The following is a 27,465-nucleotide window of genomic DNA, read 5'->3' as shown; positions in this document are numbered from 1 at the left end:
AAATACAAGAAGCCAAAGGAAAGTGAGAGAGACAGGAAAGAGAGGAGCCAGGAAGACCCAGTTTTCAAGGAGTCTGTGGATAGGAATTGAGAATAAGGTCCTGAGAGAGACTTGGGTAAGCCATGAGATCTGAGAAACACTGAGAGGAATGGAGAAAGGCGATGTTATAAAATATTGCTGAGTGTTATGATTTGAATTTAATTTGCTTGAAATAATACTATTTGAGAGAAAGCATTAAAGGCTGAAATTGCTTATAATTACTATAATTTTTTTTTAATCTAATGTGCTGGGCCATGTGTGATCTGAGTTATACTTGAGTGACACTGGTATTCTATGAGATGCTAATAGGTATTATAGATACACACAGAGACATACATATATGCACATCAAATGGTTCCACGGGCCAATTAATCTGTGAAACACTGTCTCCTAAATCCTTAATTTAGAGAATCACATTAGCATATTCAAGGCTCTGAGAAGTCCTGCAGCACAGAAATCTGTTCAAAGCTGTTTAATCCTACATTTATTTTGCCATATGTCACAGAATATATTCTATTTTCTATTTTGAAAAAGAATTAAAATAATTTTAATAAGACTGATCTTAACCTCTCCTGTCTCAAAGAGTTTAGGGAAGGCTTCACCCAAAAGATGATATGTTAACTGGTATTTAAAGAATGGTATACAAAAAGGTCATAGGGAGTAAAAAATTTAAGAAAAAAGAAAGATTGGTGAAGAGTTTCCGGGGATTTGAGTAAAAACTTTAAGAAAAAAGAAAGGCTGGTAAGGAGTTTCCTGGGATTTAAAAATAGAAAGAGGAGCTCTGACACTTCGATTTATTTTCACCACGGAGAAACTATCCCCACCTTATCTCTACCTACGTGACTGCTGGGGGGACATGGCTGTCAGGAAGCCGGCGCCACTCACCTGTTCTGAACCATGCTCATGGCCATCCAGTCTCCTGGATACACATTTTTCCCAATGAGGTCCTTGAACATGATGAATGTCTCCATCAAGAAGTCCTGAAATAGTCAAAACAAAACAAAACAAAAAAACCACACTTGTCATCCTATTTTATAGGGACAGACTGAAAAATGCCAAGAGCTTGTTGGCCGTTTCTATTATTTCTTTACAATTTTTTGGAGGAGCAGAAAGGGAAAGGACACAGCCTTTCATTGAGTCCATCCATTGAAACCAGTGGAGGTGGATTTTTAAATGAAGGCTGAAAGCTGGTATTTGGGAGACTGTTTCACAAACCTAAGTGGGACATGAATATGAAATGCGATGACACTCTCAAAGCACTGTTAATGCTGTCTTTGGGAGTAAAGAAGTAAACATATTCATTGATGTGGCAATTTTATAATCATCTTCCCAAATACGTATTTAAGAAGGAAATAACATACACGATATGAAAGCATCTCAGGTCATCGAGCAAACAAACTACTATTAAAATAAGCATCTAATTAGCAGTACTGTAAACACAGCTAATTCACGTGTCACAGAAACATTCCTGGGCTGATTAGAGGAAAGACCACGGGGGACTCTGTTCCTCTGCTCTGAAGAGGTTCAAAGTGGACCTCAGTGCAGCCCATCAGATTGTGCAGTGGACCAAACTGGTTCTCCATCTTTGGAGGACACAAATTCAAGACACAGCCAAGGAGAAGAAACCAGGACCACTGCCACTTGGGACCCTTCTGCGCTGGAAGACATGAAGTCATACCGTCTTTCCCTGTGTGCTTCAGGTAAAATTTTAAATCCATAGGAAACCCGCTCAGAGCTCTTTCCTTAAGCCAGCGGTTTTCAAATTATTTTAACAGCAGAATTCTTTGTTCAAAGAAAATCTTACCTGGAACCTAGTATATAAAACATAAATGCAGGAGAGCTGTGGTTGAAATATGTGTGTGTGTGTGCATGTGTGTGCGTGTGTGTGTTTATGGTAGAGGATAGTAAGGCTGGGGGGAATACAATTTGAAAATCACTGCTTCATGCGAAATTGCAAAATTTTAGAGATAAGATTGGTTCTTTTCCAGCCATCTTTGCTTCTGGGGAAAATTACCTCAATGCATTAAGTCCCAGTTTCTGCTTTAGCAGAATGGGGGTGGCATCCACCTCAGAGGGTCACTGTGAGGGTTAAGTGCTCACTGTCCCTGAGATGCTTCCGCAGAACCTGGCCCATTGTAAGTGTTCAGTGCTCCATGCTGTTGCTGACAGTATTATTATCCATCCTAATGTCATCTGGGGAAGTGTGGGTATCATCACAGGCCCGTTCCCTCCCTACGGGGATGGAGAAGGCCCCTGGCTCACAGACGGCTTCTGAATGAGAAGACGTGGCCTGGAGATAGGGTTAGAATGGAGGTTCGGACCCCACCTCTGCCCCATGCTAGCTCTGTGGCCCTGGGCAAGCAGGTGGACAGCCCAGGCGGGGCTCTAGGTGGATGAAGCCATCTGCTGCAGCAATACGGACCTTCAGGCCACAAGCCACAGCTGGACAGGCCTGTAGCAAATGAGCCCTGAGAGGCTAGATGAAGAAAGGGACTCAAAGGCCAGCTCTCTCCACACGTTTGGTATCATAACGTCCTACTAGCTATCTCCTACTGGGCGTTTCATATGTAAGAACGACTGTGCTCTCAGTTCACCTCTTTACAACCCTGTGACATAAACAGCAGTATCCCCACTTTACAGATGTGAAAACTGAGGCTTAAGAGAGGTTAGCCTGTCAGTGGTCACACAGCTAGCTGGTGACGAGTCCTGGATTCAAACCCAACCCAGCGTGACTCCAGCATCCATGCCCTTAAGGTCCAGAATGTCCATCATTCATCAACAAATATTTGTTAAACCACGTCTGTACTAGACAGTCAGGTCTCAGCCTGACGTGGACTGAAGACACGCTCCAGAAGATACGTACGGCCTACGTGGGAATGAGAAATAGGGACTCACACGGTCATGTCTGTAAACTGAGACACACACGTACTCACGGTCCACGGTGGAGCCCTTCTTGCCCTGAACTCTTGAGAACAAAGAGTGTGACATGTCTCCCCCATGCTGCCACCCCCTCCCCCCAGCATCCTATAGACTCACCACAAGTTCAGAGCTGGTCTGAAAGGTCTCAATATAGAAGGAGTAGTGCTGGTCGCCCATCTGGTTCAAGATGGCTGTCATACATGCCACAAAGTGACTCTGCAAGAAATAAAGAAAAATGCTATGAAATCGTGAAGGGAGGGCCATGAGACTCATCTTCTGCATTTCCTTGACTTTAGACCCCAGACAAGTATAAAAAGGCCCCCCAGGGATGGAGAGTATCTCCTCACCAGATCAGCATAAGAAAGCTCCCTAAGAGGGGGTTCCTCCTTTTGGCTCACTCATCAGCTCATTCATCCGAGAAGCATTTACTGAACACCTATTATGTGCCTGGGACTGTAATAGGGGCTCCAGATCCAGGACCCAAGGCCCGATCCGTTCCCTCTCCAGCCACCTGTACACTGGGAAAAGAGCACACCACTAGTGTCAGGAGACCCAGCCTCAATCAAGACCCTGAAGACAGCTTGATTTTCTTGTACATGCTTGTACATGTCTAAGCCCCGGTTGTGTCGTCTGTAAAGTGGGGCGATCACCCACGTGTACCTGCCCCCAGAGGTATATTGGAAGGACCCAAGAGCTCCTCTAGAGCCTTCAGTGCCCTGAAGCTCTCTACTGGGGCCGTGCTTGGACCACCACAAGAAGCCGGCAGCTACCAGGGACCGCACTCGCTAAGGGCCGAGGAGGAAAAAAGAAACGAGAGGGGGAGGTCGTCGCTCTTTGGGAGCTCATGATCTCGTTAGGAAAGTAAGACTAACATCCATGAGGCAAAGGCGAAGGCCCTTGATCTGTGGAGCAGACCAGGTGCCAGAGGGATTCAGACAGGAGGGGAATCCACGCAAGGACGTGCAGACCAGGTGGGTCCGGGAAGATGCGTGGAATCAGAAGAGCAAACACCATATCCGGTCGCACATCAGAAGCCATCACCAGCCCCTTTCCTACGTTTTCCCTCCCACATTCTACGAGTCTGTACTGGGGTGAGTTTCCTGTTTGGGCTAGTGTCTGCCGGCAGCACTTAGGGAGGTCTGCTCTGGGAATCTGGTAAGGGAAGGGGTGACCACAAGTCCACTCAAGGCTGTTTCCAGAAGCTTCCACTGGGGCTGCCGTCTTGGCCGAAGGAAGCCCCACTAGGCCAGGTCAAGGACAGGCTGTGGAAGACGGTCTGCTTGGTGTGATGCAAGAGTCTCCAGGGAACCCCACTGCTAAAGGGTGTCGGACATAACGCACACCAGAGAGGCGGGGCCTGGGAGTATTTATTTATTATGCTTGAACGGAGAAAACAGGTTTGGTATCACAAACTGCTGTCTTTGTTAAAAAACAATAATAACAACACACACACACACACACACACACACACATAACCCAAAATATAATACCAACTTCCTTTGTTAGAAAAATATAACAAATGTGAAATAAAAATATTCTCCCAGGTTACAGGTTTATAGTTTAGTTAGTGGTGGAGGAACAGCCGCGATGTCCCCAGGAAGCCCCTTCCGCATTCCACCACAGGGAATCTCTTGGGAATTGAATGTTCCTCAAGTTCACATTCCCAAAAGTCACTCCCAGAGATGAGGAGGAATTCTCATTTGCCTCTAGGTTCTTCCCGATGAGGATGTTAGGAGCCCTGTGCTTTCCTGCCAGCAGGACCAGCTGTGTCATCAGGGGGCTCAGAAGGAAACGGAAATGCAGAGTCCTTGTCAAAAATTATTCAGAACTTCACGACAGAAGACGCAGGGCCCTCTGAGCGCCAAGCCAGGCCGCACATCCAGGGGGCCAGCCCTGCCCGCCGATGACCATCACGCACATTATACGTGTGCAGAAACCATGCGGGGCTGGCAGGGCACAAAGCTGGGAGCAGCAGCCCTGACACTGTGGTGATGGGGACCTTGAGCCTCTGCACTGGGGCAAATGGCGTGGAAGATCCAGGGGGTCAAACCCGCTCTCCTGCCCAGGCCCCTGGGGGTGGGGCTGAGTTTGTGACATAATCAGGCCCCTTCAGACCAGAGCACCAACGCCACTGCTAACTTAACAGGGCTCCACTTACACCAAGAAACAGGCTTTTATTGTTTATTCCTCTGGCCTGGATGCAAGAAAGGAGAAATCTTAGAGTCTGAGGGTGTGTGTGTGTGTGTGTGTGTGTGTGTGTGTGTGTGTGAGAGAGAGAGAGAGAGAGAGAGAGAGAGAGAGAGAGAGAGAGAGAGAACACGTTGTGTATTTCCTCTACTCCCTCCATCTCTTCCTTCCTCAAAGAATTCAGCCTGTGGCCACTAGAGGTCTTTTCTCTTCACATGGTAGCTGCCGAGCAGTTTGTTCGGCTTTTTATTTATTCCTACGTGAGCAGACCCACTACACTTCTTGCATATAAACAGTGAAAATTACAACATAAAGGACTCATTATTCCTTCTTTTGGAGTAATTCTGCTGCTGGCCAAAGCCTGGCTCATGTTGCAAGGAAAGGAAGGACCCTCTCTGCAGGTAATTCCCCTGCTTCAAGGTAAGAGATTTGGGTAGGTTTTCTTTTTTGTGATCCATGATCCTGTAAGAGAAAATGCTATCGTCTCTTGGACAATAGTTTACTTTGAAAGCTTTGGCTTAAAGGAGTCCTGGGATTGTGAGCTTGTGTGTGTGGTGGTGTGTGGTGGAAAATCTACCATTGTCAGAGCTGCAGGCTACCCCAAATGCATCGAGACTGAATGTTTGTTATTTGCAGTGGCTTGATTTGAATTTGAAGGGGGGAAAAAGCGGAAAACAAACCTCAGAGCTCAGGTCGCCTGGAATTACCTTGAAAAGGCAGTGCTGTCTGACGCCTTGTTTAGGGAAACTTCCATGCTTCATTTTAAAAGACAATAAAAGGGAGACGGGGTTCCAGTCCCCTCCTAGAGAGAGTGACCATTTTATAAAGAAACCGCTATCATTTTATCAGGACTGGCTCAGGGTGTTACAGTTCGCCGATCAGTCAAGATTACTTTTTACCGGCTTGTTCATTTCCCGGTCTATCTACCACACAGACAAACCCAGCTGAGTGCCTCTCAGTACGGTTTGCAGCGCGATGTAACTGAAGTTTGGACAAGTTACCTGCCTTTGGCTGCTAATGAAAAATGACAGTGTTCTACTTCCGTCTGGAAGCACCCCCTTTTTATCTGCTATGGTGCTATGGTGTCTAGCCCACCTTGGTATTAAATCTGTCAGAAATCACACCAATGTGACTGATTGATTTGTAGAATGGCATGAGACACCAGCAGCAGGTTCAGATTTAGAAAAGGCTCCTCCCGTCATTTAAACTAAAAAAAAAAAAAGCAAGACCTCTTTGTCACACAATGATAGAACGATAGAATGGCATGATGCTTCTCTGCCATGCATCCCTTTTTCAGTATTACCCTCTCCATGGCAAAACGCCTCGGTGCTTCCTGCCCCTGTCCCCCTTTTCACAAGTTTGAGACCTTCCACAGCCACCATGTTTTAAATGTTTGGGAAGAGATAGAGGAATGACGGCCGGCGTGCTGATCAGGCTGCGTTTGCCCAGGAACTCAGGTACTCCTAATGGTGACATGGCTCAAACTTTATAGTGTAGGAGCTCCAACTCCCAGCCCTGTCAGCAACGTGGAAAAGCCTGAATACTGCATGGGGGACAGTGGGGTGGAGGGATCCCCTGCTGACCAGGCTAGTGAGAACCCCCCTTTCTCTAGCCCCGGCAGAAATTTTGCAGCAGACACATATTTACTACCAAGGCGAGAGGCAGCCACTCATCCATCCCCAAGCAACATGCCAGGCGGGAAATTTCTTCTTAAAACAGAATACTGGGGTGGGGGGATGCAGGGTGGGGGGGCCTGAATATTCAAATCTGGAGAGAAATTGTATTGGAGATGCTGGCACAAACCAGGCAGAGTCACCTCGGCTCCGTTCGGGGTGGTTTAAAATGTAGCTAATGAATCACAGCATGAGGAGACACGGTTTGAAAGTAGGTCAAACGTGGAGAAAAAGTGCGATCATAGAGAGACTCGGCTGATGAGGGGTACTTAACGCCCTGAGCTTATTTGCCTCAGAAAAGCCTCTCCAGCCATCCACGACCATCAATCCTCTTAATTAATTCAGCCCGTCAGGATGCAGGGAGGTCTTGCACACCTGGGAGAGAGCTGAGGCTCCGGAGAAAAACAGTCAGGGTCTCTTCACTGTGTGGTGGCCAGAGAGCAAAAGAAAAGCCTGATATTGTGTGGTTAATATTAATTAGCGGGGGTCCTGGGGGGCTGTGGTCCTCAGGGTGGCCCGNCAGAGGCTGGGTTAGGGTTCTCCTCTCTTCTTATCTCTTCATCTACAATATAGTGCCTGGTGCACAGTAGGTACTTAACAAATATTTGCTCAGTGAATGGCTATATGGTCTCAGGTGGAAGAGTAAATAGGGCACAGATTGAGAAGGTATCTAAGTGGCCTGAGCTCATTTGGGTCAGTTTACAGGGGATGCACAGATTGGTAAAGGGCTCTCTTCTACATAATTAAATGGTTTCCTTAGGGAATTGGACTAACGCCTGGTCTGTAGTGGAAGGTTATCTCCTCTCTGTATAATGGCTTTAGCCTGAGTGGGAAGGGGAATGGCTTTTGGAGTCCTGGCCATTCTTTCTGGCCTCATGTCGCACGGATAGAGTAGAAAACAAGCCCAGAGTTAGGAGACCCTGGTCTCAGCTCCAGTCCTGACACTTGCTTCCTGTGTGCCCCAGGGCTGGTTGCTTTCCTTTTCTGGTCTTCACCGATAAAATGAGCCAGTTCTTTCTACTCTGAGGGTGGTGACTTGGAGTCACCCACAGCTGAATTTGCATCCAGGATCCTGAGGTGCTAGCTGTTAGGCCCCTGTAAGTAATACTGACTTGATGGGGGTGATAGGTAGATTAAACGTGATCACATTCCTTAAGTAGATAATGCAATACTGCTCACAGAATAAGTGCTCAGTAAGTGGTTACAATTAAGAGTATAGGCATGTCATATGGCTAAGTTATCAATGCTTATAAGGTAAAGCTACACAGAAACAGATAAAGATTTGGGCTCTTCAACTCTGAGTCAGGTCAGCCCTCCCAAAAAAGAATGACTGTACATATTTGTAGCCCCTTATATCTTTAAAATGAAGCATTCAACACAACTGACATTATGTTACGATTAAGACAATGAATGTTTATTGCATTGAATTAAGCCACCAATTATGCTCTCACTATAATGGGGTTACATATTTCATTTTGGAATTTAAAGCCCTTACACGTTCCTTATAAGCATCATCTTTCTTAGGCTATCATTTCAAGATTGGAAGAAACCTTCCCTGTCCTTTTTATGTCGGACGATGCTCCCCCGAGGCCCCCCCAGGTCTCATTTGAGTCTCCAAGTCTCCAGCTGGTGGAGGGGCACACTGTGTTCCTGGGATCCTCCTCCAGTACAGGGACGGTGCAGGTTGTCACCTTNCCTCTGCTCACCTCCCTCCTCTTAAATTCCCATTTGTCCCACTTTCACTTCCCTGTCCTTTGGAATGGTGACAACACCTTCCAATTCCCATCCGCTGCAGTCTGCATTAGCTGCCTGCTGACTCTCTCTCTCCCCGTCATCGTTAATAAAGGTGACACTGCAGCCTGGCATGAATCAGGTCCTCCCCCACCTGCTCTACCCTCCCCTCTCATGGAGCAGAAGGCTCGCTGGTCACAGGGCCCCTGCCTTTGACACATTCTTCCTACACCCAGCTCCCATCACCACGCTCTGATCTGCACTCAATTAAAGAAAAATCAACCGACACAATGAAAAAAAAAAAAAGCCATCCAGTGTGCTGGCTTGGTGGCGCCCAGACATCAGATCAACTTACTATGGCCCATATCTACTCATTCCATCTAGAAAAGAAAAAAAGATGTCACAATTGTCTGGACTGATTTGTTCTTTCAAACCCTTGCCGACTCTTTCACCCTGGCGGGCCTGAAGACATCCTGGCAAAAGTCTAATCAAAGTTAAAGCTTTGAATTAGGGAGCTGATGGGAAGAGCGGTTCTTAGGAGTCCTTGCATGCCAGCCTCTTAGCAGCACAAATGGGGAAACCGTGGGCCAGAGACATTAGGTAGTGTCCCCTCAGTCACGCTGGCTCTGAAAGTGAGCTGATAGCCCAGCCCAACCATTCTGACCACGGTGTTAAAACTCCACGGTTCTCTGCTGCCTCCACACACTGGCCCCGGGGCCTTCCGGTTCCCCACAGACAAAACGATGGTTCTTTCCCGAGCCTATTTCAGCCAGGTGGCTGTCCTGATACCCAGAATAAACAGACCTCAACTAATCGCTCAGGCTTATGTTTGAGATGCATGTTCTTCTTTATCTTCCCCACCACGTAGTACGTTTCCAGATTGGGGGGAGAACAAGCCATTGAACACTAATTCCATCTTTCAAAAAAAATGGAATGGGTGTATCTGTTACCACTACTCATCCCTGCTTTGATCTATTACATTCTGTGCCCAGCATCCAAACCTGGTTAAGGACGTCAAATTAAAAACCAAACGATGGATCACTGAAGTCTCTCTGCATAATGAAAATTGTCTGAAAGTGCGTGTAAGGGGCCTCGGGGCAGGAAGAGGGGGGATGTGGAAGGCTCTGCTTACGTCAATTTGCCCAGAGATGCTCATTCAGGCAGCCCGCAGGCCTCACGCAACCCACAGAAATGCTTTGTTTGGCCGGCACGGTTTTCAAAACATTTGACTTTTTTTGTCAACATTTAAACACCAGAAGTCATTGCATAAAATTCTGGGTTTTCAGAGTCTTGGATATTGGGAAGATCGGGAGATACGATTCTGAATTCCCATATGGCAGCACCAAGAGCTGCCCCCGGAAGTGGGTGGGGGTTGGGGGGAGGGGGTCGACATGTTTTTGCCAGGTTGCTGAGGCCTGGCCTCATTCCAGTGTGACCAACTCATCCTAGTTTGCCNTGTTTTTAATGTTGCCTCTTCCTCATCTGTGCCGGCGTCACCCCTCCTTAGCAAAGTGTTTCTCCCTAAATGGTAATTGATAGCAGACTCTGGCCCTCCTGTAGGCGTGGATGCGGACCCTAGTTTTACATGGATCCCCTTTGTCGTCAAGCTCTGTCGTCAGAGCTGAATGAAGGGGGGCCTTCTCTGGCCGCTCCCAGTCTCTGGTTAAAGCCATTCAAGTCCATGGGACCTGAGAAGCCTGCCCGCCAGGAGAGGGGCTATCATTCAGGACACCCCAGTTTTTAACTGAACAGAAGATGATTTTTATAAATGTTTCTATTTACATCCGTGGAGGTGTGGGTGGGGAAGTTCACAAATGTAATTGCAAAGAGAGGAGTTTGAGAAACCAGGATTTATTCTTGGCACAAACACCGATGATGGTCTTCCAAGCTTCGCACTGAATGCCTCAGGAACGGCTGTGCAGAAAAGTCTGGACAATACGATGCTGTCCTTAGCTCACACCTCCCTGGGGAAAATCAGAGCCAGGGGCACCGCTGGGAGGTGGGCTCTGGGTGAGACTCCTGAGCAGTCCCTCACCTTCTCCTGCAAACACTCGCATCCAGGTTACATATGACACCAAGGTCAGCCTTCGACAGGAAAAGGTGTCACAGAAAGATGTTTCATCTCAGGCAGGAGGCACGGTGGGCTAAAGGACAGCAACAGTAACTACCATTTAAAGGGCTAAGTGTGTGTTGGGGAGCGTACCAAGTCCTCTATTTATCCATCAGTAGGACTTTTTATAGGGTCGTGGCAAGGGAAGAAAGGAAATGGAAGGAGGAGAAGCTAATGTTAGTTGAACATGGATGCGTCAGATGCTGAGCTAAGAAAGTACGCTGACGGTCACAACAGCAACCAGTCAGGGAGCAGTTACTATGGGCCGAGGGCTGTAGGTGCTCCTTCTCTTTTATCCCTCCCGACACTCAGCCAAAGTCGGTAAAGACATGTGTGCTTTACAGATGAGAAAACCAAGGAGCAGAGAGCTGACATGACTTGCCTAGATCAGCTTGCTTCCAGGATGTTGTTGTTTTCATTAGAAAAAAATAAACAGACCTTATTGTTTTATAAACATGACATAGTCTTATTAATATGAAATTAAGCAATACTTCAAAGTACATGACGAAAGGAAAATTGCAAATTTCACTTTACCATGCCCCCTATCTAACCTTGAATATTAAGGATATTCAATTCAATAAGCCTCTAAAATACTAAGAAACATTCTAGACATTCCTTGTGCCTATATAGAGACACAAGGATGGATGGGTGGGTGGGTGGATGGATAGATGGATGGATGGGTGGAGGGATGGAGCTAACTTGGTAGATTATAGGCAGATAGACCAAATGATACGGGTAGACACACAGCTACATTGGTGAGACCAGCCTTCTTAATGACTATGCTCTCAGACTCAGCAAGGATAACCCCTCCATTGCTTGGGACTTTAAAGATCATGAAGGGTTTGGTGTGAGGCACCACCACCACATACTGGGAAGTATATCTGGTTTCCCATAGAAGCAGCTTTCCTGGAAGGCCCTGGACAGGGCATCCCAAGTCCTGGGATCAAGTCCCAGCTCTCTTCGACCTGCTCTGGAGCTTTGGACGAGCTGCTTTACCTCTCTGAGCCCCAGTTCTCTCATCTCTGAAACAGGGATAACAGTGCTTGCTGGCTATAGGGCTGTTGTGAGGATTGAGGAGAAGGCAGGTCTCGTGTGGAGCCTGGCACACTAGAGGCACTCGAAAAGCCNGGAAAGAGGCCCAACTTCACTGTGACCTTGGGCAGGCGAGGTGCCTGACACCTCTGAGCCTCAACTGTCTCATCTGCTCAGTGGGGATGGTTATGTGTATTTATCCTCACAGGGCTGTGGAAAGGACAAAGTAAGAGTGTGACACTGGAATGATGATGATAATAATAATAATAATAAATAATAATAGCTAACATTGATTGAGTACATATTATCTGTCAGGCAATGTGTTAAGCGCTTTCTACATTTTGTCTCATTTAATCCTTGCAACAATCCTACTAGGTAGACATTCTTGCTAGCCGCATAATATGGATGCAGAAACTGGGGCTCAGAGCAGTTAAGCAATCGGCTAAAGGTCACACAGCCCATTAGTACAGATGGTCTCTGCTTTCACTCATTCATTCATTCACCACTATTTATTGAGTGCTGGCTCCAAACCATGCACTGAGAAGCAAAACCACATGCACTCCCTTCCCTCGTGGCTCTTACAGTCTCATCACTGGAATGCACAAAGTCCAGGGTGAATGGAAGTGGAACAGAATTCCAAACTCTACTCAACTCCCATGGGCGCCAGACAGAACCCTCCAGGGCAAGTCCTGCCTGGTGCTGGCGACCTGAGACATGCTCAGGGAGACAGTGCTGGCTCTACATGATCCCGCAGGGACAGACACCAGGCACACTGGCCAAGGCAGAAAGGTCCTGTGTGTTCTCCTCATGTTTGCCGTACTCCCAGACTTACAGGTCTGAAAGGAAACTCGAGGATGAATTGAACGCATTTTTCTGCCTCTGAGAAAGGCTGCATTTGTACTCCTCTTTGCCGGAGAGACTCAGCCAGGCAAACTCACTTTTAAAACCTTGTTAAACAGTGTCTGTATTTACAAACAAGTGAATTTAAGGGCAGTCTAGTGCCTTTAAACAGCGAGGACTCCTGGTGCATTTTAAATAGGATTTATTCAATGCATTTTCTTAGCACAGGGTCCTTCAGGAATACAAAGTATACCTGTGCCCAGCATCCTAAGGCTTTTAAAAGGTAGGTGATGCCTTTTATCCCTGTTGGATTACCTTTTGGTGCCTCTAAAACCATTTTTGGAAGTCCTTCCTTCAATCTAACCTGAATCTTGCCTGAGATGCTTATGGTCACTTCGTGGATCTTTCTAGTATGACCCGAGAGAGAGGGGCTTGAGAGAAGAGGGTGGGTCTGGGTAGATCACAGCTGTGTGGTGAGGACGAGCTGAGGTGTGAGACAGCCTCTCGGGTTAATAACATNGAGCACAGCAACTGTCTGAAAATCACCCGATAAGGAGCAGAGAACCAGGCGTCCTGAGCTCCAGGCTAAGGAGGAGTTGAGAACAAGGACAGGCGTGGGTCACCAGGCCTACAGATAAAGTGTAATTTCCCAGGGTCTTCCTCACCAAACAGAGCGTTCCCCGAAAATCTGCATCTGAATCATGTTTTGTCTAAAAAAATGTTGTCAATCAACATGAGATGGTAGATGGCGTGGCAACTAATTACAATATTAATTTCTGCTTCAGCCTTCCTGTAACTTCCTATCCCTGCATTTCCCATAGGGGCAGTCAGGAATTTTGTTCCCTCGCCTTGGAGCAGTGTTCTCACAGCATGGACCAGGAGCACAGGCTGACCCCTGGGACCTTGTTTGACATGCACATTCTCAGGCCCCGCCCCACACCTGCCTAGACAGAACCCCAGGAGCAGGCCCAGTGATCTGTGCCTGACAAGCCTTCCTGGGGGCTGCCATGGGGGCTCATGTTGAACCGCTGCCTTAGAGAGCATTGAGGAAAAACAGCTCCAGTGAGGAACTGGCACCAGGAGGAATGAGGAGGGACATGATGGTGACGGGGAGAAGGAGGCAGAAATTGAGGGAAAAAGGGTGAAAAGCGACTCCCAAGACTAGAAGCGGGGGAGGGGGTTGAAGTTCTGAGTAGCCAGATCAGTGACTTCTGCTCTTGGCACCCCCTAGAGGGGGACTGTGCCCTAGGACAGGTGGGTCCTGGCCCCAGAGGTGCATTGTTGGGGACATGCATGATCTGCAGTGGCTAAATCAGCAGTGACCAGGGTGTGCCTAGGACCAGAGAGGTCCCCACGAATACTTGGCTGGTATAAGATCCCAGGGCTTTTCTAGGACCCTGGGTGGGGAGGGAGGAAGCTGGGATGGAGTCCTTGTCAGTGCCAGCTGAGTCATGTCAGGGATGCTCTGGGTTAGATTTGGTTTAGAGAAGACCAGGGATCTGCCATCTTCTATCTCATAATAGTGCATGGACGTAAATTTATACTCATCATACCTAGGATACCTTAAAGAGGCTCTGCTTTGAAGAACAGACTCAGCCCCTCCCAAACTCTTGTTAGGCAAAGACAACAGGGCCTTGTGAACACAGAACTAAGGGGTGGGAGGCTTTGTTTCCCAGTACAGATGTTCCCGGGCAGAGGCTGGGACCACAGAGACAGCCCACAGCTCCGCCTCTGCTCTCCTTGCTTCTAGGGAAGACGGGCATCATCTTCTCTAAAGCAAACGTGTCCCCCTTGTTACTCGGTGTCTTCATGGGGGGTAGGTCCCCTCCAGACCCTCATTTTAATCATCAAAATGTCAATCCTCATACCCTTGGGTTTAGGCCAGCTGGGGCTGAGAATTTAGTACCCTTCCGCCTCCCAGTCCACACCTGGCTGGGGATGGTTGCGGAGCTCCGCCCAGGCAGGTAGAGGTGCCAGTGCTTTCTCTGTTCTGGGCACTGAGAATTCTGCCTCATCTCGAGCCTGGCCTCGATGCCTTTCTCCTCACTCTGCCTTCTACTGTGATGTCCACCGTCCTTCATCTCAACAGGAAATGCTTTCCTTCTCTTGGCAACTCATACAGCTCTGTTTCTTTCTTTCTCTCTAATGCTTTTCTGAAAATCATTTCCTACCATTTATTACACTATTTTCTAAGATGTCATCTTAAGCAAGTATGAAATTCCTAGAGGTCAGAGATCATGTCCTACATACATCTTCACATGTTGCACCCATCCCAGCACCTGACGCAGGTTAAGTTTTGGGTAAATATTTACAGAATGGCTCTGTATTCTGTGCACACCTCCCTATTTGAGAAGTCCAGGTGGATGCTCTACAAGCATCTCAAACTCAAGATGCTCAGTGGGGATTCTTGATGCTCACCTCTCCCCTCGCCTCAAATCGGATCCTATTCCTTATCTTAGGAAATGGTGCCTCCATCCTCCCAGTTGCCTATATGAAAAGCTTCAGGTATCTTTGACGCCTTCTCTTCCTGGCCACATCCAGCTGTTGACCAAGCTCTTTCCCACTCTACCTGTGGAATATGGCTAGCCTCCTTCCATTTCTCTACCCCAGTCCAACCGCCGCATGTCCCCTGCTCCTCAGCAATAGCCCCCTAACTGGTATCTGCTTCCAATCTTGTTTTGCCCCCTTCAGAGTAGATTTTTGTCTCTATCTATCTAAAGTCCTTTCTCTGATTTCATCTCCCACTACACTGCTCAGGCAAGGTGGCTTTCTTTGAGCTGGACAAATTAGCTTATTCTAATAAGTACCTCATTTTAGTCTTCTTCCAAAACTTTATATTTTTCTTTCTCGGCACTTGTCACAATTCTGAATTAGATATTTATTGATTGATTTATGCACTGACTTATTTGGGGCCTGTTTTTCCTCAGTGGAGTCCTTGAGGGCTGGAACAACGTATGTCTAATTCACCACTGGCCTCCTAGCACCCAGGGCAGTGCCTGAATAGAAGAGGTGCACAAGACATATTTTTTGAATGAACACATGTTTAAATTCTAAACATTCTGCTCAGCATGCTACGCTTATTCTTGCTCTGTTGTTAGAGTTGATTAGCTAACAAAGGTGAGACATTCCCCTGATGTAAGGCAAGACTAGGCAATTCAATTTTAATTCTGTTCAGTGCAGTTCAAGTCATTTCAATTACATTCAATTCATTTTAATTTAATTAAACAAACCTTCGCAGGCACAAGAGATCTGACAGCCTTTATGCTTGGTGCGAAGGAATCAGTGATAAAAACTATCCATTCCCTGCCCTCAAGGGGCTCCCTCTTTATTGCTACTCATCTTATAACCAGTGACAATTTGTAAGATATACAACTGAACTTACCTACACTCAGGAAATTGCAAACAGACAACTGGTTGGCCTGAACGGGCTCTCATTGCCATCGCTTACCAAGGCAATATATATTGGGGTGCCCAGTGACAGTTACAGACGTTTAAATATTGCACAAGACCAGTAGAAGTGAATGATGAGATGATGCCCCCAGATTTTGAGTCTAATGACTCACCCTCCGTCATTCATCATCGGTCACTGAAATTCTCCAGTCCTTATTAAAAACCTAGCCTAGGACTTCATGTCCCTTTCCAGATGATCGTTTCTCCCTTTTATTCTATTTCATCTGGAGCATATGAGATTTTAGCCTACCTGCTTCCCAAGAGATGGGAGACAAATAACAGGTTAAAACACAAAACATATTATCAGTGTCCCGAAGCGAGTTCACTTATTACAAGCAGCAGAAATGGTGGTTTTCAGGTACCACCACTGAGCAGATGTAAACACCTGAGGATCTGGGTCAAAGGCAGAAAAAAAGAAAATATATCAATTTATACAGTTTTAAATTACTGACATGGAAAGTACGCATAGCTTTTCGCTTTTGTAACTATACACTGGCAGGGATTTATCATGAGACCCTACAAAAGGACTTAGAGAAGAAGCAGGATAGACCTTAGCTTGATCAGTTTCACAAAGGCAACAGATGCGGCTCAGCCTGACAGCTCTCATACCCACGCTCAATGAAGGCAATTCTTTGAGAGACTGATAGAATGGGATCCAATCATATCCTTCTGATGATCTAGCTTTACACTGGTTTAATTGAATTTAACACCATTTACTCTTTACCCCAATAGAAATCAAACAACTAGTTGCCCTTCTTCCAAGTACGAGCAAACTCAGCTCTCTGAGATGCTGTTTCCTCCTTTCCAGGCCAAATCTTCGTTTCCATCCTGTCATTTCCTGTGCTTCCCTCTGAGCATTCTACCTGGTTTCCACACTGCAGTTTCTTGATCTTTCTAGATCTGTGATGACTCTTAAGGTGTGGGAGGCACAACTAGCATAGTCGTTAATAACATATCTGGGCCAAGGATGAGAAACATAAAGCCGGAGGCTCTCGGAGCTGGAAGGCCTCTCGAAGTCTATTTAGTCCAACACTCGTCCGCATGCATGACCCCCTCTGTAGCCTCCCTAATAAAAGAGCCGGTGACCTCTGCTTGAATAACTGCAGACAGAGAGAAATGTCCACCTGATCAGTAATTCCCTCCCGCTGTGGATAGCTAGAGCTGTTAGAAAGTTCTTTCTTATGTTGGGCTCTAAACTTCTTTCTTGTAACGTGAAGACATTGAACCAGTTCCTCTTTTGGAAAATGATCTTCTGATGCCCCTAAAATATGCTTTTAATACATACCCGCTCCTGCTTACTGGAATATTCTGCAATGCTACCTAAATGTTTGTGCTGTTTCTGCCCAATACTAGGCTTAAATATGTTGGGAACCAGTCATTTATTCATGGAATCTATTTGATCTGGGTTGTAGGAACCTGGGTCATTCCTTACCAAACCTACCATGAGCTGGTCATGCTGATAAAGCAAGCATTTGAGGGACACAAAGCATGCTATGCATTTNTCCAAATACTGAACGCCTATGATTGGTACCCGAAATTAGAGAGATTGCAAAATTAGGCCCCCTCCTTTCTTGTTCCTTGGATAAGTTTGGGCTTCGATTCTGTGGTTCCCAAACTTTGCTGTACATTAGTATTACCTGCCACCCGATTCCCTGGACACTGGGACTCTCAGTGCTCCCTGGGTGATTCTAATCGCAACAGACTTTGGGCACTCCTGCTCTTAGGCAGTCAGTGTATCTCAAAAGACAAAGACAAGGCAGGCGGCCCTGACTCCGCACTGGCCAGCTGCCCCAAACAAGCTCCTCAGTCCCTACCAATATGCTTTTCCTCATTTCTAAACTCGTAAGGTTTTCACTAGTCATCAGTGAGATAATGCACGGGCACCAGTGCCTTGCTACGCAAATTGTGGCCCATGGACCAGCAGCATTGGCATGAGCCGGGAGCTTGTTAGGAATGCAGGATCTCGGGCCCCTGTGCAGACCTGACATATCAGAATCTGCTTCTAAGAAGATTCTTCAGTTGGCCACGGAAGCTTGAGAAGCACTGCTCTGACATTCAGTGCTGTTCAAGAACACGCGCCTTGTGGAACCTTCTCATCAATCCTCCCTTTTTCATTCGTTAACTATTTGTCAACAATTGCATACCATGGGCAGGGCTGGCTGCTGGGCCCTTAGCACAGTGACTGGCACATAGTAGGGCTTCCATAGGTGTTTGGTGATTGAATGGATGGATACAAAAGGGAGTTAGGCCTGGCTCTTGCTCTCAAGGAGCACATGGTCCAGGAGGAAAATCAAGACATGAACGCCAATATCCAGAACAGAGTTAATAGTAATGAATGATGAGGGCTCTTTTGCACGCTTGCTGTGTGGCAGATACTCGTGTACGCTACGCAATTGACACGCATTCTCTCTCTTTGAATCCTCACAACAACACTGGGGGTAGATGCTATTATTATCTGCCTCTTAGAAACGAGGAAGCTTTGGCACAGAGAGGAAGCATAGCTTGTGTAAAACTACACTCAGTTAGCAACATGGCACCAAGACTGAAAGGCAGGCGGCCCGAGCCGGATCCTCTGCAGTACTGCTACTGGGGAATGAAGCACTGGGCGCACTTCTGCTTAACAACTCTGACTTTCAAGGGCAGCCCCAACCCCAGGTGCTGCAGGGAGAGGCAGCCAGGCAGCGACACCTCTGGGATTCTGTTTCCAGCAGGAGAGCTGGACGGTGGGCTGAGAGCTCCTGCAGGCTGCTGTCTGACACAGTTCACAGCATCGAGCTGCCCCTCTCCCTCACCTACCTCTCTCCTGTCACTTGGACATTTTACTTGCAAATACATTCTGCAGATGGTGCCAGGCGTCTCAATGACAAGTCCAGGCAACAGAAAGAAAACTCACTGTCTGAACTTGGGGGTAGGAGCACAGCAACTGTCTGAAAATCACCCGATAAGGAGCAGAGAACCAGGCGTCCTGAGCTCCAGGCTAAGGAGGAGTTGAGAACAAGGACAGGCGNGACTGCTGCAAATGTGTCCCTCATTTGTCCCCCCCCCCCCACCAACCTCACCTGAGATTTGTGGGAGTGAATGAGATCGCAGAGGGAGGAAAACAGCCAACTTCAGGAGCTTGCTAAAATGCCAACATTACTATGCGATACCAGCTGGTGACATGTTGCTATAGTAACTTCAAATAATGTGCAGGACCAAAATAAAATAAAATACAGAAAGCTCCAAGGAAAGAGATGAAGGAAAGTTTGCATGCCGAGGGAGGCTCAGAGGGTGATGCAAAGTTGTATCGACTGGACCATCTATTTCCTTTGGAGACTGAGAGTGGCCAAATGCCACTTTAGGCTGCTTCTCCATTCAGCCCCCCGTCTGCTATGTGGTTATGTAACAGATGGTACTCATGTATGGAATTGGTGCTGTCTGTGTGCTGCATCCAGGACTGGACGTGGGAAGCTGTGGTGTCAGGACAAACAGGAACTCTCCAACCCCTGCCTTCGTCTTAGAGCTTTGTCGGCAGCTCAGGCTGGCAGTTGGCAGCGATGTTTGGGGGAACCAGTGTGTTTGTTCTGTCTTAGCAGCCACTGCGCGAGGTGCCTGGGTGCCGCAATAGGAAGGATGGGTAACGTTGTGCCCCAAAGAGCTTACATCTGGTTCTGCCAGGATAGGGTGGGGACCGAGGAGCCAGGAAGCCTGAGTTCAAATCTCAGCTCTGCCTCTTAGTAGTCGTGTGACCTTGGGCAGGGTCTTATGCCTCAGTGTCCTCTTCTGTAAAAGAGGATAGAAATATTCCCTGTATCATACAGTTTGGGCAAGAATTGAATCAATTTGTGTAAGGCACTTAGAACATAGCAAGCCCTCAATAATGATCAACTATTACTGCAATTGTCATCGTTGCTGACTCTGGTCCAGAGACACTTATGCAGATCAGCTCAGCGAAGTTCCTGACCTGGGCAGAGGAAATGATGACTCCATCCACCTGTGACTTGTCTGCGGACACATCAAGCTCCCAATGCCAGCTTGGGACAGACATCTAAGTGCCCTTTGACTCTGATGGTGATTAACAACATGCCCCAAGTCCAGCTGTTTAGTAAATTGAGTGTGTGCCTCTTGGAGCAGAGCATGCTGGGAGGTTTCTTTTATTTGGGGATGGTTGCTGGCAGGTAGGAAGAGTGACAACAGTGTCCAGATTGTTCAAAAGCATGAAATAGAACTGTCTTCACCAAAAATTGAGTCCCCCAGCTGTTCGGTTTTAAGAGGTGACTGCTTCCCCATGTGGTGACATTCTTTGGTCACCCTGGGATCCTGCTGTGATAGAGTTAACCAAGTCACCTTCCTTTAGAGGAAGCTCTTGATGGGCAGATCCAGGGGTTTCGTGTGAAAGGCACAGCATCACAGAAAACAGAAAGGTGCCAGCTGGATGTTGTGTACTCTGGACGCGCCCTGACATATCCCATGCGTGCACATGGCCACTCCTGTCGAGTTCGCTGTGCCACCCCGCCTGGCGCTGTGGGCATTAATGGTGGATCAGCTGTCCAGCAGCACTAGGGCCAGAGTCGCAGGCATGCTGTCTCCTCAGAGGGGCAGGACGGGAGGGGTACCAAGGCTGCTTTGAATCAAGGCTGGAATTAGAGCCTGAAGTGGCCACACATTCTTCCTTTGAAACTAACACCTTCTGATCTTGGTGGGAGCCTGTGCAAATGGCTCTGTAGTGTGGGCCACTTGAAATCTTCCAAAGAATACAATGGGACATTTAATCCCAAGGGGCGGTAGGAGGCCAGCAAATTCCATCTATTCATTCCTTGCACTCAGGACTCTCCATTCATCATCTCACTGAATCATCTCAACAACCTCATGAGGTCAGCTTTATGCCCACTTTACAGGTGAGGACAGTGAGGTGCATGGAGGTCAGTTCGCTGGCCTAGACAGGCATTTAACATATGGTGGGGCAGGAATTAAAATCTGGGTCCTTCTGTCTCCAAAACCTGTGTTCTGTACATGAATCCACCATGTCTCTCATGTCAGCATGGACAGCTCCACCTGGAGAGAGATTTTTGCTCACGTATTCATTGCTGTATTGCCAGAATCTAGAACTGAACTTGCACGTAATGTGGGATCAATAAATATTTGCTAGATGAGAGACTGAATTTATTATAAGATTCCCCATCTCTAAAAGAACATTACAGGGACTCCTCATCCCCCGCCAAACTCTGGAATGTCAGGGTCATATGTAGACCACCTTTGTCTGCAGAGAGGCCAGAAATGAAGGAAATTTTGTTTCACTTTGAGCGCACTCCATCGTAAATTATATTTGAGAAAGCCAGAATGGGGTTACTTGTTCACACATTCCTTAATTTAACAAATATTTCTTGAGCATCTACTATGTTCCAGCACAGTTGTAGGTGCTGGGGATGCATGGATAAGACCAACGAGGGATTTGTTCTTAGACAGCTCATATCCCCGCTGAGGAGAGGGCCAGGGATGGGGAAACACACTATAAGCAAGAAAATACATAAGTAAGATCGTTTTAGGCAGTGATAGCTACAATTAATAAAATATTACAAAGCAACGAGATAGAGATGGAATGGGAAAGGGGTCCTATTTTCAAAAGAGGGGACAAAGGTGGCCTCTTAGAGAGCTGATATTTGAGTGGCGATCTGCATGGTGAAAGTTGGTCATGCAAAGATCTGGCAGAAGACCATCCTGGGCAATGGAAGAACAGATGCGAAGGCCCTGAGGTAGGATGTGCTTAGTGCTGGAGGGTCCAAAGGAAGACCGGCACGGCTGGAAGGAATGAAATGAGGAAAGGTGCGGTATCAGATGAGGTCGGAAGACAGACGGGGGCCAGATCCTGTGGGCCCTTGGGGACCAGGGGCAAGAGTTTGGATTTGGGGCTTTAAGAAGCTCACTCTGGCTGCTGTGAGTTTCTAAAATCCCTCTTTAAAGAGGCGGCTTCCATGTCTTACCACACAAGCCCATCTCTAAGACCCTGTACTGGAGTTGGTCACAGGGTCACGGGTCCATGAAAAACACAAGTTATGTTTTTTNCTGACAGCTCCGTCAACATTTTATACAGTCCTTAATCTCAGTCAATCCTCACAACAAACCCCATCTTATAAACAAGGGATTTGGGGTTTAGACACTTGAAATAATTTGCTCCTCGTCACGTAGCTCTCAGAAGTAACGGAAGGTAGGACTTACACTCCGGTCTTATTCTAAAGCCTAAACTGTCTTTTCTATTAAGACTACCTGTGCACTGTTGAAGCAATTCGATTAATAAGAAGGCTGCTGAATAAAAAAAGCGAAGCCCTCCCTTTTTCCACAACCAACCACCCTACCTGTCTCTCCTCTGGCTCCTTCTCCCTGTGTGTCCACGGTTAATAGCTCGGTGGGCATCCTTCCAGACTTCGGCTACATATTTACATGTCTCTCTAGGTATCTATCCATCTACCCAATCCTTCCTCATTTATTTACTCTGGTGGATTCACTCCTTACATGTGGCAGCTTCCAGGATGGAAAAGGCAATGACAACCCCGAACCTGAGAAGTCCAAGTTCCAAGGGCAAGGCTGACCAGAGTCCATGGGATTGGGAAAAGCAGGTGGGGTGTCTCCCGCCCCTTCTACGTCCCTACCCTTCACCCGGTTTCTCTAATTAACACATCAGTGTTATCTACTCCTGCATGGTTTCATGTGCCAAAATGGCACATTATGCTCTTAGCCTGGGAGGTCTCTGGGCTCAGCTGGCTCAAATCCCACATGGGAAGCTTTGAGAAGAACCGGGCACCTGCATAAGACCAGTGGCAAAAATCTGATTCACTGCTGCTTCTCTGTCCTTTGCTTAGAGGGGAATCATAATTAGAATTATCCGGAAGAGATAGACAGGCCATAGATGGAACTCCTTGGGGCCAGGGCCGTGCTGCTTTGATCTACGCATACCCAATGTCAGGAGAGCTTCTAGGACACAATAGGTACTAAATAAACTGTCCAATGAATAAGTGGGTAGGGTAAGAACGGGGTCTCCTCCCAGCGTTTCATGCAGGAGAGCTCTGTTAGAGTGTTTTTTACTTGTAAAGATGAGAGTTTATAGTCCTCTCGTGGATTTTCTTTTTCCTTTTATTTTCATAGTGACAGTTCAGGGGCAAAGAAAACCTTTTGTCTCTCTGAAAAAGTAGGAGAAACCCATGAGGTTCGGGTATGTTCAACTACAAGGCTCTGTCTTTCACAGGTTGCAAAGATAGGAATATTTAACAATAGCCCCGACAATGTCATCTGTGTAAAAGGAGTGGCTTTCAGGATGAGAGTTGGTCAAGATGACATTGGGCCTCAGAGTGGAGGCTGGGCAGCCTGCGAGCTCAGGGCTCTGGTTCTGGCACCCGCTTCTTGGCTGTGTGATCTGGGGCAAGTTAGTTAACCTCTCTGTTTCTCAGTTTCATCATCTGTAAAATGATGATTGCTAGCACCTGTGTGGGAGAGGATTAGGCACAATGATATAAGTAAAATATTGAGCATGGTGCTTGGTGTGTATGCTCGTATCTGTGTGTGTGTATGCATGTCTGTGTGTACATAATCAAAGCTCAAAATTCTACTATTATTATTAATAATAAACTCTGGACCCTCATCATAATGCTATTCTCAATATCCAAAAACTTGATTTCTATTGATAACTGTTTACTGAATGAATGAATGAATGAATGAATGCATGCATGCATTTTATTGACCAGGGTGAGATGCTGAGGCAGGTATTCTACCCACTTACTCATCCATCTCTGAATCCCCAGAGGTGAGTAGGTGACACATAGCAACCTTTCTGAGTGAGTTAGTTGAACACTCATAATTCAGAAGTCTAAGTGGGGAAGGAGGCAAGAGATTTGAGTTTTTATCCAGAAGATGTGAATTCAAGTCCGAAGCCTGCCATTTGTCATCTTACGTGGAAGCATTAAGAACGCTTCTCTCTGTCTGAGGTCACCTAGGCAGCTTCAGAAGGAATGTCCACGGACCAAAATGGGACTCAAAGAATGAAAGCCAGAGGGTCTCAAATATTATCCATGCTGGGGGTGGTAAGGCCCAAAGTCTTCCTGTTTTTGATAAAGAAATGGGTACAGTAAACACGCCCCTTTCCTCTTATTTCTACTCTACCTGTGCAAGAGTGACAATACACACGAAAGCCGTTGGGGAGCTGAGCGGGAATGGTGGGGACTGGACCCATCTAAAGTAGACAGCTCTCCTCACCAGGTAGGAAGGCAGGCCCAGCCATGCCAGCTCGTGTGACTTCTGAGCAGCTGGAAAGCTGGATGATCACATGAATGCTACCAAATTTTATATGATTCCATACGACTCAAAGCTAATTTTATAAAAGGGCCAGCACCATGAGGAATGATTAAAACAGTGTGGGTCGGATTCACCCCATGGTCGCCAGTGTTTGAGCTCTAATCCAAGCCCAGCCTATGAAGCACAGCCCTGAAGCAGAGGTCATGTAAGGAGCCTGGCTAGGCTGCTGGTTTGTCAGACAGTCAGGTATGGGACCTGGTCCTGATACTCCAGCCAATCTCTGGAGATCAAATAATGCTGCAACAGAATGTGGCTGTTGGAAGGAATAATGACAAAATGCCCAGAAAAATACAACGCTAGACAAAATATTTCACAGGTGAAAACAGCACACCAAGGCTTCCTGTCATACAGAAAATCCACAACAGAAGCCAGGTGCATGAACCAAAACTAAAATAGAAGCTTATACAACATTCCGTGAATGATTCTCCTGCTACAAAACAGGGCCGTATCGTGTGCCCCCAAACTCAGGCCTTTCAATCCAGGTCACACAGCAATCCCCACTCCTGTTTACCCGGAATTGTGTTCTGAAAGCTTATTGTTTGAAGGTCTGAAAAGGCTGCTGTGCTGAGATTATACTAATATTTATTGAGCTCTTAGTACAGGCTAGACGCCGTCTAAGCCCTTTGCATGTATCAATGCACTTAATCCTCAAAACCCCTACGAGGAAGGCTTACATGTTCTCTGACGAGGAAATTGAGGCCCAGAAAGGTTGATAACATCCCCAAGGGCTCAGAGCTGGAAAACGGCAGCTCTGGGGTTTGAACCTAGGCGAGCCAGTTGCAGAGTCCAAGCTTTCTGCCACCGCCCATGAAGGTTGCTGCCTAATCTTATGATATCAGAACAGAGAGGGTGAGGGGGCATCACCATCTACTGAGAACATGGCATGATGGGCTGTAGGAGTCAGTTTGACTCCAGTTGGAGCTTTCCTCAGGACACAGGGCGGCAGATGCCTTAGTGGCCCCCAAAGGGACAGCCCCTCCCTCCTCGTGACTTTTATTTCTCCTTGTGAATGTGAATTCTGCCAGTGGGTAATCTAAACCAGTATTCACTCTAAAAGGAAATCCAGTAAGGAGGTTACTTGCTAACTGATGTGAGGATGAATGTATGTTCAAGAGTCTATTTGCATTCCCCACTTCAAAAATGGGGCCTCTGGTTCTTTTATCAAGAAGTCCTAAATGACAGGGTGATAGCCTGCTCCACCGGCTCCTTTAATTAAATGAACTCTGAAACGTTCCACCTCTGTGTACACTCAGAAGCTCTTCTACTCTGTTCCCTTTTGATCTCTGTAATTTATTTTAAAGATCACGTTGAACATGTTATTTGCTCTGTGAGCCATGGCCCAAAGACATCAAATTCTCACCTGATCACAGCATCCCTCCATTCCATCACCCCCAGTCATTAAAAAGTGGCCGCGCCCCCCACCCCCACCCCCACCAGTTACTGCGGCCTCCACATTAAGTCTAAATTCAGTCTGGAGTTTCAGGCTCCAGCCACCTTGCCAAGTTATTTTCCACTTTTCATTGATTAATTATCCTCCCCTTCAGCCAAACTGGACTCCTGGTTGTTATCTCCTTGAAGGGATATTTCCACAACCATCCCTCATAGCCCTGTGGGTCTCCATGAGACTTCCCGGGCACCTGTACTTACAATTCTGACCACGATGGAATCTGCATTGTCATGGTCTCCCTTCTGGGAAGTATAAACAGCAGGAGGGCAAGGGTTATATCTGCAACGAGTCCCCATCACATCTCACGCATAGTAGGGACTCGGCAAACGTTACTATAGGTGAATTGATCATCCAGGGAACTGATGCATGAATGGCACAGTCTTGGACTTTTGTGTTTACATCCAAAATGGCACCAAGGAAACTACCTCAGGGCTGTATAGCTTTATCTGCAAGCTCTGATGGTCACTGAGTGACAATCCTCTGTTAGGAAATGGTGACTCTCAGGGAGGGAGGCATCCCATGGATTCTATGGCGCCTCTGGAGCTGGATGCGTGTGGAAACAGTCTGGGTGTATTTCAGTTTGGGAATGGAACAAATGCTTGCGATGCCTGCCTTAGGCTGAACAGTGTGTTCAGGATGGAATAACCAGGTGCTGACTGGTCCCTGGGGAAAGCCTGCTCAACAAAGGAAACAGACCCTTCTGAGGCACCGGCCTCAGGGAAAGGAGGTGGGGGGGCAAAATTGTCTGTGGAAGGAAGTTAATTCTCTACTGGTAGAGGAGAAGGAAGGAGGGAGGGAGAGGGAGAGACAGACCTTGGGTATTGGGTTGTCAGAAAAGTCATGATGCATTTTTGCAACAAAAAACATAGAAAAAATACGTCATGACTTTTCCGACAACGCAATATAAATGTATGTGTGTCTGTACACGTGTGTAGATAGAGGATGATGATGAAGATAGATAGATAGATAGATAGATAGATAGATATAGATGGATGATAGGTGATATAGATGATGGATATGAAACAAAAGACAAAGGTAAAAATAATCCTCCCTCCACCCTAAACCTCTCTCTGTAACATTATTCTATTCTATCTTCTTTATAGCAAGGACTTATCATGTTTAATTTCTTAATTAAACATGAAATTAATTTATTTGCATGTTTATTTGTTTAGCGTTCATCAAAAGTACTCTGAATCCCCCGACTAAATGTAAGCTCTGTCAGACTAGGGACCTGATCTGTACTGTTCCTCAGTCTTCCCGGAGCCCAGGCCATAACAGACAAACGACTACTTTAAGTGAATGAACAAATGAAGCTGTCAGATGGGATCTTCACACCTAGAATTTAAAGTAGGAAGTAAAGAGGGAGTGTATGAATGGTGGCCTGGCTCCTGTCTCGGTGCCTTGGAAGAGGACCTCTCGGAGTCTCCCCGAGAGAGCAGCCGGCTCCCGCGGGAAAGGCTTGCGGGCAACAAGAATGGGGACCACTGACCCTGCTTCCGGCAGCTGCAAGGACACCCCTGGCCTGGGGCACAGCTTTCCGAATGCTGCGGTGTGGCATTTATTTTTTATTTATGGAGTGCCTGTGTGCCCATGCCAACGCAGCAGCAGGGACCATGACAGGAGGGCGCATTCCTGCTCTTCTCCCCCGGATAACAGGTGATTTGAAGAACAATGCACGCATGCTGACAGCCAGCCATTCCCTCCCCCAAAACGAA

At 47.0% G+C, this 27,465-nt stretch overlaps 2 protein-coding genes across 2 annotated transcripts in view; one reads left to right on the top strand and one right to left on the bottom strand.

Moving 5' to 3' along the window:
- The window catches only part of DOCK2 (dedicator of cytokinesis 2), a 398,948-nt gene that overhangs the window by 84,258 nt on the left and 287,225 nt on the right, over positions 1-27,465 (bottom strand). Inside the window, exons 25-26 of the mRNA XM_019635935.1 lie at positions 3,076-3,174; positions 925-1,019 (exon numbers count right to left, since the gene is read on the bottom strand). Of these exons, the coding sequence (XP_019491480.1) occupies positions 925-1,019; positions 3,076-3,174 (194 nt within the window). The remainder of the gene's footprint in view (positions 1-924; positions 1,020-3,075; positions 3,175-27,465) is intronic.
- Positions 5,356-27,465, top strand: part of INSYN2B (inhibitory synaptic factor family member 2B) — a 124,590-nt gene continuing 102,480 nt past the window's right edge. The window contains exon 1 of the mRNA XM_019635976.1: positions 5,356-5,565. The gene's annotated coding sequence lies outside the window, so the exon portion shown is untranslated. The remainder of the gene's footprint in view (positions 5,566-27,465) is intronic.

Source organism: Hipposideros armiger, unplaced genomic scaffold, assembly GCF_001890085.2.
Source record: "Hipposideros armiger isolate ML-2016 unplaced genomic scaffold, ASM189008v1 scaffold_25, whole genome shotgun sequence".
Taxonomy (NCBI): Eukaryota; Metazoa; Chordata; class Mammalia; order Chiroptera; family Hipposideridae; genus Hipposideros; species Hipposideros armiger.
This window is presented reverse-complemented; position numbering and strand designations above follow the sequence as displayed.